The sequence below is a fragment of the Myotis nattereri genome (assembly GCF_964212035.1).
Source record: "Myotis nattereri genome assembly, chromosome: 3".
Taxonomy (NCBI): Eukaryota; Metazoa; Chordata; class Mammalia; order Chiroptera; family Vespertilionidae; genus Myotis; species Myotis nattereri.
This window is the reverse complement of record NC_138077.1, coordinates 127462665-127475252: the sequence shown is the minus strand read 5'-3', so window position 1 is coordinate 127475252 and position 12588 is coordinate 127462665. Positions and strand designations below refer to the sequence as shown.

General features: G+C 39.1%; 1 protein-coding gene across 1 annotated transcript in view; it reads right to left on the bottom strand.

Moving 5' to 3' along the window:
• Positions 1–12588, bottom strand: part of DSP (desmoplakin) — a 30491-nt gene that overhangs the window by 7276 nt on the left and 10627 nt on the right. The window contains exons 8-21 of the mRNA XM_081086430.1: positions 12266–12361; positions 11814–11939; positions 11124–11276; positions 9371–9525; positions 8206–8332; positions 7247–7448; positions 6766–6992; positions 5699–5865; positions 4895–5033; positions 4150–4343; positions 2725–2887; positions 2153–2236; positions 1615–1722; positions 723–821 (exon numbers count right to left, since the gene is read on the bottom strand). Coding sequence (XP_080942556.1) covers positions 723–821; positions 1615–1722; positions 2153–2236; positions 2725–2887; positions 4150–4343; positions 4895–5033; positions 5699–5865; positions 6766–6992; positions 7247–7448; positions 8206–8332; positions 9371–9525; positions 11124–11276; positions 11814–11939; positions 12266–12361 — 2040 coding nt within the window. The remainder of the gene's footprint in view (positions 1–722; positions 822–1614; positions 1723–2152; positions 2237–2724; positions 2888–4149; positions 4344–4894; positions 5034–5698; positions 5866–6765; positions 6993–7246; positions 7449–8205; positions 8333–9370; positions 9526–11123; positions 11277–11813; positions 11940–12265; positions 12362–12588) is intronic.

Sequence of the window (12588 nt, the reverse complement as noted above, 5' to 3'; positions counted from 1 at the left end):
CAGTACTTGACCCCTCCCAGATCAGTGTACATTTTCATTTCTCTTTACACACCTGCATACATGCACACATACTGATACACATATAAGCACACACATACCACACATACAAGCACACACATAGAGAGGGATATAAGACTAAAACTACTTGACAAAAATTCAAGAAATCTGTATTTTCCTCATAATTTTTCAACTGCTTGTATGATCTTAGCAAATGATATACCTTTGAGTTTCAGCTTCCTCATCTATAAATGACGTGCTTTCTTCCAAAAGCAAAAGCTTATGATTTCATAAATTATGTTTGCTTTATTTCAAGGAATACAGTAAGTTTCCATATAAACTCAATTCAAGTATTAGAAATGAGGAGTAAGTTAAACAATCACTCAACATGAAATATTCAAATGCAGCTATCATCCAGTACGTTCTTAGTCTTGATTTAATACAAAGAAATAAAGTAAATTCCTTGACCAAACTATAAATGAAATTACTAGTTTGGGGAAAGGTAAAATAGCTATAGTTTTGTAAATATTACCTAAAGCATTTTGAGCAGTGTACTAGAGCATGGGACTAACCCCAGGCTCATGAGCAAACTATATTATACTAATTATGTAGAAAAACAGTTTTACCAGTAAGTATGCCCAAATCCATGTTATAATGAGACAGTATTAATAAGGTTCTACTCTAACTTTTTGATGCTTCAAGGAAATAAAATAAATAAAAATTACCTTCAGGTCTTCCAAACTCTTCAGCATCTCACTTAAGAATCTGAAATAGTCTCCAGATCTTGTAATTAGTTCTATGTACCGAGAATGCATGTCTGCAGCCTTGGAGAAACAGAGTGAAAGAAGATAAAAAAGATTATTACATTCCAAAATAGCCCTATGCATGTTGACCGATTTTGTTTTATAAAACAATGAAATAGCAAAATTTTAATTCAAAGAGTGAATTCCCTTCTTTCATGCATGCTAATGCCAAATTCTAGGAGTACATCAACATAAAAAGGGCTAAAAACACTGTATTCCATCCTTAGCTCTACAGGGTGTTTTCCCTAAACCAGGGATGGGGAACCTTTTTTCTGCCAAGAGCCATTTGGGTAGTTATAACGTCATTCATGGGCCATACAAAATTATCAACTTAAAAATTAGCTTGCTATATTTGGTCAAACATTTAATAACTCACCCCTAATGCCTTGGCAGGGCCAGACCAAATGGTGTCAAGGGCTTCATATGGCCCTTAGGCCAGACATTTCCCACCCTTGCCCTAAACCATCTGACAGGTGAAGTTCTCTGACAATTTTTTAGGGAAAACTTGTCTTTTAAAAATCTACAAGATAGTTTCCATTTTTTAAAGTCTCCCTCATTAAATTCAGAATTTAAGCCTAATTTCTGCAAAAATTCTAATAAATAGACAACAGATTCAGACTTCTACTGATCATTTCCTAAAATGCATCACATACTGATCACTCACACTAGAAGGAACATAACCTTCTATTCAACCTTTTTGAGTGGATACCCTATAACAAAAGATGAATTTAGGGCTGCAGGGAAGACAGGAAGAAGACAAGGGAGGAGGCAGAAGGAAGGGCAGGCCCTAAGAGATATGTAATGACATACATACCTCTTGCAGAATCACCCCAGAAGGAGACTGAACCATGGTTCTCTTAATAGGTATGTTCAGTAGTGTTTCCAGTCCTGAGGTATATGATGCCAGCTGGAGTTCATAATCCTGCAGAATGATAGAGTTTAAGAAATACATACTTCGTGAACTTATAGTCACTGACAGCTACCACTCCACATTTCAAAATATCAAACTGTATTGCTAATGACCAACACCAAAGGCTATCATATGTAGCTAGTGCCCACGCAGCTAATATCGTACTATTAAACCAAGCATTACATCTTTATATGCTAACTGGAGAATTCTGTACATGCCATCAGTCTAGAGGATGAGGCCCAGCCCAGCCCCACAGGTATTGCCAATGTGTAATGAATTCATACTAATGGATAACAAATTCTTATGGTTTGTTTAGGAAAGAACATATAAGATCCATAATTGCTATCCTCGAGAAGTTTATAATCTCGAAACTGAATCAGAAAATCATGCAGTTAATAATATTCTTGATGAAATACCAACATTCTTTGTAAAAGCAGCATACCTTAATTGAATTTGCACAAAGTTCAGCAATTTTTTGTACTTCTTCTGATTTGTCTCGTTTGCCAGAAATTTCATTATGCAAGTTCTATATAAGAAAATAAAATATTATTTACAAATGTTAAAGTGTATATATATTTAAAAAGAAATGTTATTTCACTTTTTAACCTCTGTTCCTTGTTTTTTCTCTCTCAGTTTATTACTGCATGTACTGGCCTCCTATTCTCACAGTTAAACCTTAAGAGATGAGCATATGTTCTATTCAGAAAATAGAACAAAGCTCTTCAACTTCTTATCTACTCAAAAGGTTACTTTCCAGTCAGAATTCTTTTCTGGTCCTTTTAACTCAATTTATAAAAATACTTTAGTATAATATTACATTATTTCTATAGTCATAACTGCATCTCTTTATAAATATCTCAATTGTTTTCCTCTGGGCAGCCTTTTAAGCATTCACAAAATAGGCTAGTAATATTAATCATTTCAAACCCAGGCACTGCTATGAAAACCAGAGGAAAATACAGCCTACACCCAAGTAATTTCAAAACGGCTATGGAATGACAAGTTGACTTTTACCTTCTGCTCATTTAAAAATCTCATGACTGTGTTGGAATCTCCAAACTTCATGGATTCTAAGGAATCCTGGCGGCGTTTGGCATCATAGAGCCACTTGCAGAAAGCCTGGTAGTTATCACGATAATTCCTCAGTTGCTTGATTTGTTTCTCTAGGTCCCATAATCTAGAGAAAGCACAGATAAAATTATTGAAATCGTTAAAGCACTGCAGTTGTTCCTCAAAGTATTTTATAGAGAGCTCCTATATGACCAAGCCATTCCACTTCGTATTTACCCAAGAGAAATGAAAACATACATCCACACAAAATTTACACATGAATGTTCATAGCAGCATTTTTCACAATAGTAAAAAACTGGAAACAACCAAAATATCCATCAATGGATGAAAGGATAAACAAAATGTAATATATCCACACATAAAATATTATTCAGCCATAAAAGAAATGCAGTACTAACATATGCTACATCATGTGTGAACCTTGAAAACACTCTAAGTGAGAAAAGCCAACTGCAAATGACCATATATTGTTTGATTCCATTGATATGAAATGTCCAGAACAGGCAAACCTATATAGACAGAAAGTTGGGTGGTAGTGATGGCTGGTGGGTAGAGGGTTTCTTTGTGAGGATGACAAAAATGTTCTAACTTAGATTGTAGTGATGGTTACACAATTCTGAATATACTAAAAACCACTGAATTGTACACATTAAATGAATGATCTATATGGCATGTGAATTACCTAACAATAAAGATGTTTTTTAAAAGCACTGGTAGCCCTGGCCAGGTGACTTAGTTGGTTGGAGCGTCATCCCATACACCAAAAGGTTGTAGATTCGATTCCCAGTCAGGACACATACCCAGGCTGCAAGTTCGATCCCTGGTCAAGGTGTGTACAGGAGGCAACCAATCAATGGTTCTCTCTCACATCAATGTCTCTCTCTTTCTCTCTCTCTCTCATCAATAAAAACATATCCTCAGTGATGATTAAAAAAATAAATAAAAAGCACTGCTAACAAAATGAATTACAAGCAAGATTCAGGAGTTTTTTTTAAAAACCTCGTGTGCAATAAAGCATTTCTTTGGTTAAGATTTAATTTTCATAAACTTTTAGTAAGAACATATCTTCTTTCTCCAATAATCATAACAAGGGTTTGTTTATGGGGCACAAAAGAGCTTGATCAATGTCTTCTACTATTTCCCCAAGAACCTGGATGGCACCTGGCTTGGGCTTGTTCAATCTTGGCTATTGGGATGTACTGTCCTTCCGTTTCTAACAAAGCTATCTACAGGCCGATCATAAACAGAACACCTGTATTGACTAACTTACATACAAAACAAAACCATTATTTTTATAGTGATTATTTCAAGTGCCATTATCTCAGGAACAAACAATTGGGAAGAAAGTGCAGAAGGAGGCCAGCATACCTGTAGTCTATCTGTTTATCTATTCTTTGCCAGCGATCTGTCAACTGTGTGACTTTTTCACTGAACTTGCCCAGATCCAGGTCATAAAGTGGATACTGCTGTGAAGTCTGGGAGTGGATCTGCTGGGCTTTCTGCAGTTCTGTCTTCATGGTGGCCAACAATGACTTCTTCAAGTTCAAGTCATTTTTAATTTTCTGTCATCAGAGAAAAAAAGAGTATAAATTCATCTCATCTATTCATGTCTCACTGCAAATCACCAAATAAAATTTTTTTTATAAAACTCTATAAAATATTCATATTTTTAAGTGATGATCAATTCAGGAAAATATATTTACTGATTTCATTTCCCAATAAATGTGCCAGTGATTTAGTTCCTTCATTAAAAAATGATTAAATGTGTAAATTAGTTTGAGAAATGCTAAATATTACACTCGATCCTTTGCCTGAATAATTATAACATGTATTAATGTATTAATGGCTCTGAGAAATCCCAGAGTATAGAAACCAGTTTAACTACGTTTAGCTAGGCATTCCACAGACTAATCTCACCACAAATTACTTTCTCACATAGTTCCTACTAATGCACTCTGAAAAACAGTGTATTAGAGATAACAATTAATATCAACATGTGTGGCCAACAAAATTTGGTCCTCAAATCCATGAAAACTTGGTGAAGCTTTATCACTGGAACTGAGTCCCTTATTACTTCCCGTACCTGGGCCCCGGTGGCGTCCCTTCACATTACCTTCAGGCCACAGCGGTAAGCTTCCACTTTGTCCAGATCCAGGTAGACAGTTTCCTCTTCGGTGAGTCTGGCTTCATAAACCTTTAACATGTCTTCTGTTTGGAGGATGGCCTGGAGCAGTGCTCGCACTGCGCATAAGCTGTAAAGACCAAAAGAGGCAAACAGCATTCATTGCCCATGATTTCATTAAACTTTGAACCTCTGGCTCCTGCTACTATTCATGAAAGAGGACAACAGTAGAGCAGATAAATTTTTTGCCTAGTTTATAAGCTGCAGGAGCAATCTACCCCTCCCGCTCCCCCATCATGCTTCAGACCAACATTCTGCATTAACTGGGGAATTCTAAACTCTAGCCCAGGGGTCCTCAAACTTCGGCCCGCGGGCCACATGCAAATACAAATATTGTATTTGTTCCCGTTTTGTTTTTTTACTTCAAAATAAGATATGTGCATTGTGCATAGGAATTTGTTCATAGTTTTGTTTTGTTTTTTTAAACTATAGTCCGGCCCTCCAACGGTCTGAGGGACAGTGAACTGGCCCCCTGTTTAAAAAGTTTGAGGACCCCTGCTCTAGCCCTTAGAGCATATCTGAGTTGTAAGATAAGTTAGATCTCAGTGCAGTGAAATTGACACCCTTGGCTAGAGGAGTCTCTCTCAAAAGCACAGAATGTTAACTAAGCCTCCAGTGACAACAGAAACTGTGAGGCGAAGGATTCAGCAAGCCAAGCTTATAAAGCAAATAAGTGTGATAAAATGAAGCTTGAGCAAAGCAAAATGTCTGAGATAAAGCATTAGTTGTGATTACCTATTTAAGTAGCCATCTGTAACGCCATTGATGTTTTCCAGTTTCTGAAACAGCCCAAATACCTCATTCTGTAAATAGCAATATTTTTCCGAACCTCTGAAGTTAGCTAGCATATCTTTAAGCTGGTTGAGGACTTCAGCAATTGCTTGGGAATCATTCTGCACACTCTGTCAAAAAAGAAGGAACACTTTCTTGATTTAATTGTGTGACTCCTGTGATCGTGTTTGTCCTTTAAAAGTTCACTAAATGTAAAGGATTCAAGAAAGGGACTGACTGGACCTTTCCCTTCCTTCTTCAGGGTGGCCTTACAAACACTGTGCAACGTGACCCCTTACTTACAATTTACACCTAGGACATGCCAACACAGTGCCCAGGTGTGGCTGGGCAGAGAAGACTGAGCTACAAGCTGAAACACCTGGGCTGTGGTCCCAGCTCCACCAGCGGCTTTGAGCTTTTACTCCACCAACCAAATCTCTCAGCGCCAGTTTCCTGTCTACAAATAAAGACAATTCCACCTGCCCGGACAGCATGGCTTAGCGGTTGAGCGTTGACCTGTGAACCAGGAGGTCACGGTTCAATTCCCTGTCAGGGCACATGCCCAGGTTGTGGGTTCGATCCCCAGTGGGGGGCGTGCAGGAGGTGGCCGATCAATGATTCTCTCTCATCACTGATGTTTCTATCTCCCTCTCCCTTCCTCACTGAAATCAATAAAAACATTAAAAAAAAAGATAATTCCACCTGCCTAGCCCATAGCATAGGCTGTTGTAGGCAGAAGCCAAATTAATGTTTGTGAAACGTTTGAAATGAACAAAGTACTACATGGCACAAAGGGAAAACACTGTAGCTTGATTCAGCAACCCACAACCTAACAGCAAAGGTGGCTAATCCCCAGCCTGGTAAACATCTACAAATCTGGAAGCATGGGAAAGAAAAAAAGAAATCATGCCAGAAACCCGTTTTCTTGAAAATGAATGATTCTTGCCTATACATATTAAAACCAGGAGTTTTTAAAAATAGTTTGCATATAAATATAAATATACCAAAAATCAGACAAAATATCAAAATACCTTTAGCTCATTTATCTTCACGGTGATGTGGTGAGAAGACCCTTGGTCTGCCAGAAGGATGTTTTTAAGAGCCATCCTGCCCTCGCAGAGCTCCATCTGCCTGCGAATCTTCTGGAGCTCTATCAGCATCCAGGTTTCCTGCTTGTCATTTTCTCTGTTGGCTTCAATTACTTTATTATGGTTGACATCTTGGCAGGAACCAACATGAGTGATTTCAGTTGTGGTTACTGAAAAAATATGTTAGGACCACAAAAATCAGAGAATTCCTAGTTAGAAGGGTGGTAGGCCACAAAAATAAAAAATAGATACTGCATACAAATATAGCTACTTCCTTTGATTTGATTCTGAAAATTTAGAGTATAAATGAATTTTGATATATTATTTTCCAAAGAAATGATTCTGAAACTAGTTTTATGCCAACTACTTTCTTTTTAAATCTGCATGGATCGTTACTACAAAGAGAAAGATGCTCCAAACAAACCTGTCTGGTGCTGGGGGTGGCCAGGGAGCTGGATGACCAGCGTCTGGTAGTGCTTCTGGGCGTCTGTGAACTGCGACTGCATCTTCCGTTTGTCATCATCCCCAAACATCTCAGAGCCTTGGCTGTTTCTGATGAACTCTTGGTAATGTAACTCAAGGTCAGATATGGTCTTCATGTAATCTTCCTGCCGCATCGTTTTCAGCTGGAAGGAAGCCAAGCAAAGTGATTTATGGTTGCCCCATAGCCCGGCCAAGAGAAAGCCTGCTGAGAAAGGCCCTGTGCTAGAGGGGGCTTGGGGCAATGCTCATCATAGGCCCATTGAGATACAAAAGGTCTTTGAGGCAGTACAGATTGCTCCTAAGAAACATAGCAATGGGCTGTCAATTTCTTTTTTCCTACAGAATTATATTCTTCAAAGGAAATACTATTCAGAAGCCCCAAATGTAAAGCAGAGCACAGCAAAGCTGTTTTGACTAAAAAGAAAAAAGGTTCAGGGGAGCCCAAAATGGCCCGTTTCCAGCCCCTCTCCTCATTGAGAGAGGACCCCCTCACTGGAATTCTTAGACCCCAATTTGAAAACCACCGATCTCGTGTAACTAATGCTTTGATGTTCTGCTAATAATTCATTCCACCTTTTACTTCTATGATACCCAGTCAATAATTTATGACCTAACTTTCCATTACATCTAAAGAGAATAGGATCCAGAATATTATAGGACCTTTTCCACAGGTACTACTGGCCTGTCAGGTAACTTTAATTAGTCTCTAACCAGCCACATGTGAATCCCTCCCATTCTACATTGGACAGGCTACCTCTAAGGCAGGCTAAGCTGATTCTCTCAATGAGATATAACAGCATTAACTGCACCACTAGAAGGTGTGACTAGCAGAAACACACACACTGTGGGGAACAGCTTGGTGCCTCTTCCAGGCAGCCTGGGGTTGTCCTGGGGACATACCTTGGCAATAGTCATGGCCCTGATTTTCTCGATGTCAATCATGCAGTAGTGCCAGGACACCAGGCTCTTCATGTTGATGTAGAGTTGGTTCCATAGAGCCAAGATGGCTTCGTAGTATTGCTCGATCCTAGGAAGCCAAGGGGGAAACATGCTGAGCCTGGCTTTCAAACTTTCCCATGTCCCTTATGGGAAACTTGGCCATGCTTACATGACTGCACAAAAAAACTGAACTGACAGTAATGGGTGAAGGCATAATTTTCAAAACATTCAATGTTGCAATACATTTTTACTAATTTACTCCCCAAAGTACATGCTCAATGATCTGTCTATATATACAAAAGGCTAATATGCAAAGTGTCCTCTCGGGAGTTCAACCTGGAGACGGGGAGTTCAATCGCTCGTTATGATGTGCACTGACCACCAGAGGACAGCACGGAACATAGGAAGGCCCCGGCTGGCAGCCAGAAGGCCCCAATCAGCTCTGATCACTGGCCAGGCCTAAGAACCCTACTCATGCACAAATTTTGTGCACTTGGCCTCTAGTATTAGTATATTTTCAATCATTTTGATCAAAATATACAGTATGATTCTTTTGGTGTGCGTTGTTTGTTTGCAGAACACACTTTTTAGTGGACAGAGGTCTAACACTGGGCAGGACTTCAGGGAGAATGCGCCACAGAATGCTGATGGCTGCCGAGGCTTAGAAACGCGCACACAGGACTCATTATGCTTCCCTCCCTATTCTGAGGGAGCTGAAGATTTCCACAACTAACAATTTAGAAGAATCTGCCGTGGACAATCTGTAAAATGAATGTTCCACCTATTGAGGAACGAATATTGATATTAACAGCACTTTATATTTATGGCTACATGCAAGATTACTGATTGTCTAAAAAGGAAGCACTTTGAAACAATGCCTTTTAAGCAAATGACAATTACATACTCTAGCCCTCTTACAGTCAGACATTCTTTCTGATCCTCCCATAATAACTATAGTATCTTCAATTCAAAATTGTAAGACAATGTAAAGGGACCTTCATGAGGTTCCTTTTGGGAGAGGGTAGTTACAGTGACAAACGGTGTGTTTAAGTTTCTTGTACAAGCATTTGCCCCATTTCTCCCCACTCCCATCATGTCATAGGTATGAGGAGCTTGAACAACTCACTTGCCAGCGAGGTCCACAGCCAGAGGATTCGGAGGAGGAATAATCAGGCCGACAGAGGGCACGAGCATGTCCACGCCTCCGGGGCCCGTCACGTACCACTTGCTGCGCTCATTGTTGTCCTTCAGGATGCACTCATCCCCCTTGTGCACAATTTTCTGTAAGGCAAGCAACCCGGGTTTGGGCTTTATTCATGAGTACACACTTTTACCTTTTTTCTCAAAGATAGAAACAGAAATGAAAATGTGCAAACTATTTGAGCTTTTTATCTTATTAGCTTTTCCTCAACTGAAGATTATCTTTACACAACCCAACAATAATGATGCTCTTTACATAATACGTGTGAGCCTCCAAGGTGTGTATAAAGGGAATTAGAGGAAGTAATTTGCCAAAGGTAGCCTGGGGAACCCACAAATAAAGCAAAAAATTAACCCCATGGCTTTTCTTTGTTTGTGATTTTGTGTTTTATTTATTAGATTTTAATGTGTGGGAGTCACTTGTCTTATTCATTTGCTCTTAAAATTTTTAAATAAAAAATTCTGGTATCAGATCCTCAGAAAAATAACTTTCTAAATTGACTCCAGCATCTAAACAGCTACCTAAGTTAACACTACATAGCTCAGCCGTGGGCAAACTATGGCCCGTGAGCCAGATCGGCCCGTTTGAAATGAATAAAACTAAAAAAAAAAAAAAGACCGTACCCTTTTATGTAATGATGTTTACTTTGAATTTATATTAGCTCACACAAACACTCCATCCATGCTTTTGTTCCGGCCCTCCGGTCCAGTTTAAGAACCCATTGTGGCCCTCGAGTCAAAAAGTTTGCCCACCCCTGAATAGCTTCTTAAAATGGGTAGCTAAAATATGATACTATCTTAACTAGTGAAATGTAACAAGCTTGCTATTCAGGTGCTTCAATCTCCATTTTAACTTCTTCTCATCTCCACATAAGTTCTTAAAACATTTCTGCATGGTAAAATAACACCATTGTTTTATAACATTTATCTAACCAACTAAACATATTTTATATTTCTTAAGTCCTCCATAATTTTTGTAAGAAAATAGAGCTGTGGGAATTACATAAATAATTACTGAAAACAAGTCCTCTTTCCATACAAATACTTGTATTCACCACAGCGCCTGCAGAATTGGTATGCTCAATTACTGCATAAAATCTGCAATGACATGCACTCTATATGCAGCCGGATGCTCACATGTCTCATGATAGAAGTTTAAAGATAAACATGATCACAGACTAACAAGTTTTGCCTATTAGAAAAAAAGCATGAAGACTTAGAAGCCTTTAAAAATAAGCCCTATCTTAATCACTGACACTATCATGTAATTGTGAACAAAGCTGCCGCGCTTGCTTAGCGCTTGCTACTTTGTGCACAAAAGGACATTAACTGTGGTGCTCGCTGGAACCTGCACTAAGTTCTGCTCTCTTTAACTTTTTTTAAAAAATATATTTTATTGATTTTTTACAGAGAGGAAGGGAGAGGGATAGAGAGTTAGAAACATCGATGAGCGAGAAACATCGATCAGCTGCCTCCTGCACACTCCCCACTGGGGATGTGCCCGCAACCAAGGTACATGCCCTTGACCGGAATCGAACCCGGGACCCTTTGGTCTGCAAGCTGACGCTCTATCCACTAAGCCAAACTGGTCAGGGTGGGTTCTGCTCTCTTGATGGACAAAAGTCAATACCTAAAGGAAGGGAACGCTTTTGTTTCACTCTGCAGACACGAGTACACACCTGGTCTTGTTTGTAGTCACACAGAGCTCTGAGGATAATGGGCTTGCTGCTTCTGTAGTCTGGGTTCCTCGGTTTCAGCTGCACAATCTTCTTGGACTTGTTCACCAAGTTCTGTACCTGACGCTTGTATTCAAGGATTTTCTCTCGTTCTTTCTGCAATTGCAAATAAAATCATACCTTAACATAGATACTCTGTGAATTTTGGGTAAGATCTTTAAATGACATTAATATAGCTACTATGACATGACAAATGACATACTGCTGCATTTGCATTAGCTGTAAAAAGCCACAAATTCAGCTTTCTTCAGGGACTATGGGAACCTTTCATAATAAGCAACTCAAGAAGCTACAGAGTCGTGAATTAAATGGGCTGGAAAGAATATCATTGTGTAAAGGGAAGCTGATGTTGATAAAACTTGAAGAAAGCTTTTCCAAAGGAATTTTCATGTTATCCTCTCCATTTTTATTTTGAGCAATAGTAATTGCTTTAGCAAAAGTAATTTTCAACAGCAGCTGAGCATGCAAAGAAATTTATTTTGAGAAAAGCCACTGAGAGATGAAGAAAATGCTTGTCTGAGCTTTAGACACATGTTCTATACAATAATGCAAATCCGCAGTCTGAGCTGCGTCGGTGGGGGCATTTTATCTGCCCTGCGTAAGGCTGCCCAGGACCTGGGCCTGAGATGGTACCTCCAGCTCCTTGATCTGGTCCAGCAGGCGCTGCAGGGGCATGTTCTTGTCACAGGGGTACTTCTTCCTGATGGAGTCTTGGAGGCCCTTCAGGTAGGCTTCAGTTGACTGGGCCTCTTCAAAAAACTGTTCAGGGTGAGAGTGATCCCGTGTCCATGAAAAGCAATTCAACAAGCAATATCATCTACTATTTCTATTTCAAGGACTCTCTTTCCTAAGAATCTGTTGCTAGGTGGTTAAGAAAAAGATCATAGCAGAAAGTATTTCAACTCATGTGACAATAGGAGACTATTTGGTGAACGACCAGGTTACCAATCTATGGTCCTCAAATTAAAAACCAATAAGTAGTGTTTATGCAATACTTTGAACATTGTTTTCAGTACTTTTTAAAACATTCAGAAGATAAGGCATTATGACCTAAAAGACAATAAATTATTACTAAGTATAAAAACCTGAAAGTAGGCAGCATTTTCTTTGAGATGAACATCAATGCATTTGGTGATCTGAAGGATCCAGCTCCACTGTGTCTGAAGAGTATCCATATAGGCCTGAAACCAGAAAACATCGGCTGTCTCACCACCACTCAGCCATATGGGGCATCTATTCTACCACAGAGATGTGAGCCTGAATGAAAGCTATGAAATATTTTTTTGTCTAATTCCAAATCAAGGAAACTTCTTTCCAAATATTAAAAACAGAATTTTCCAACCGGGAACTCTCGACATGATAGAAATTAAATTTTAAAACAAGTTTTAACAAATACACTGAGTGGCCA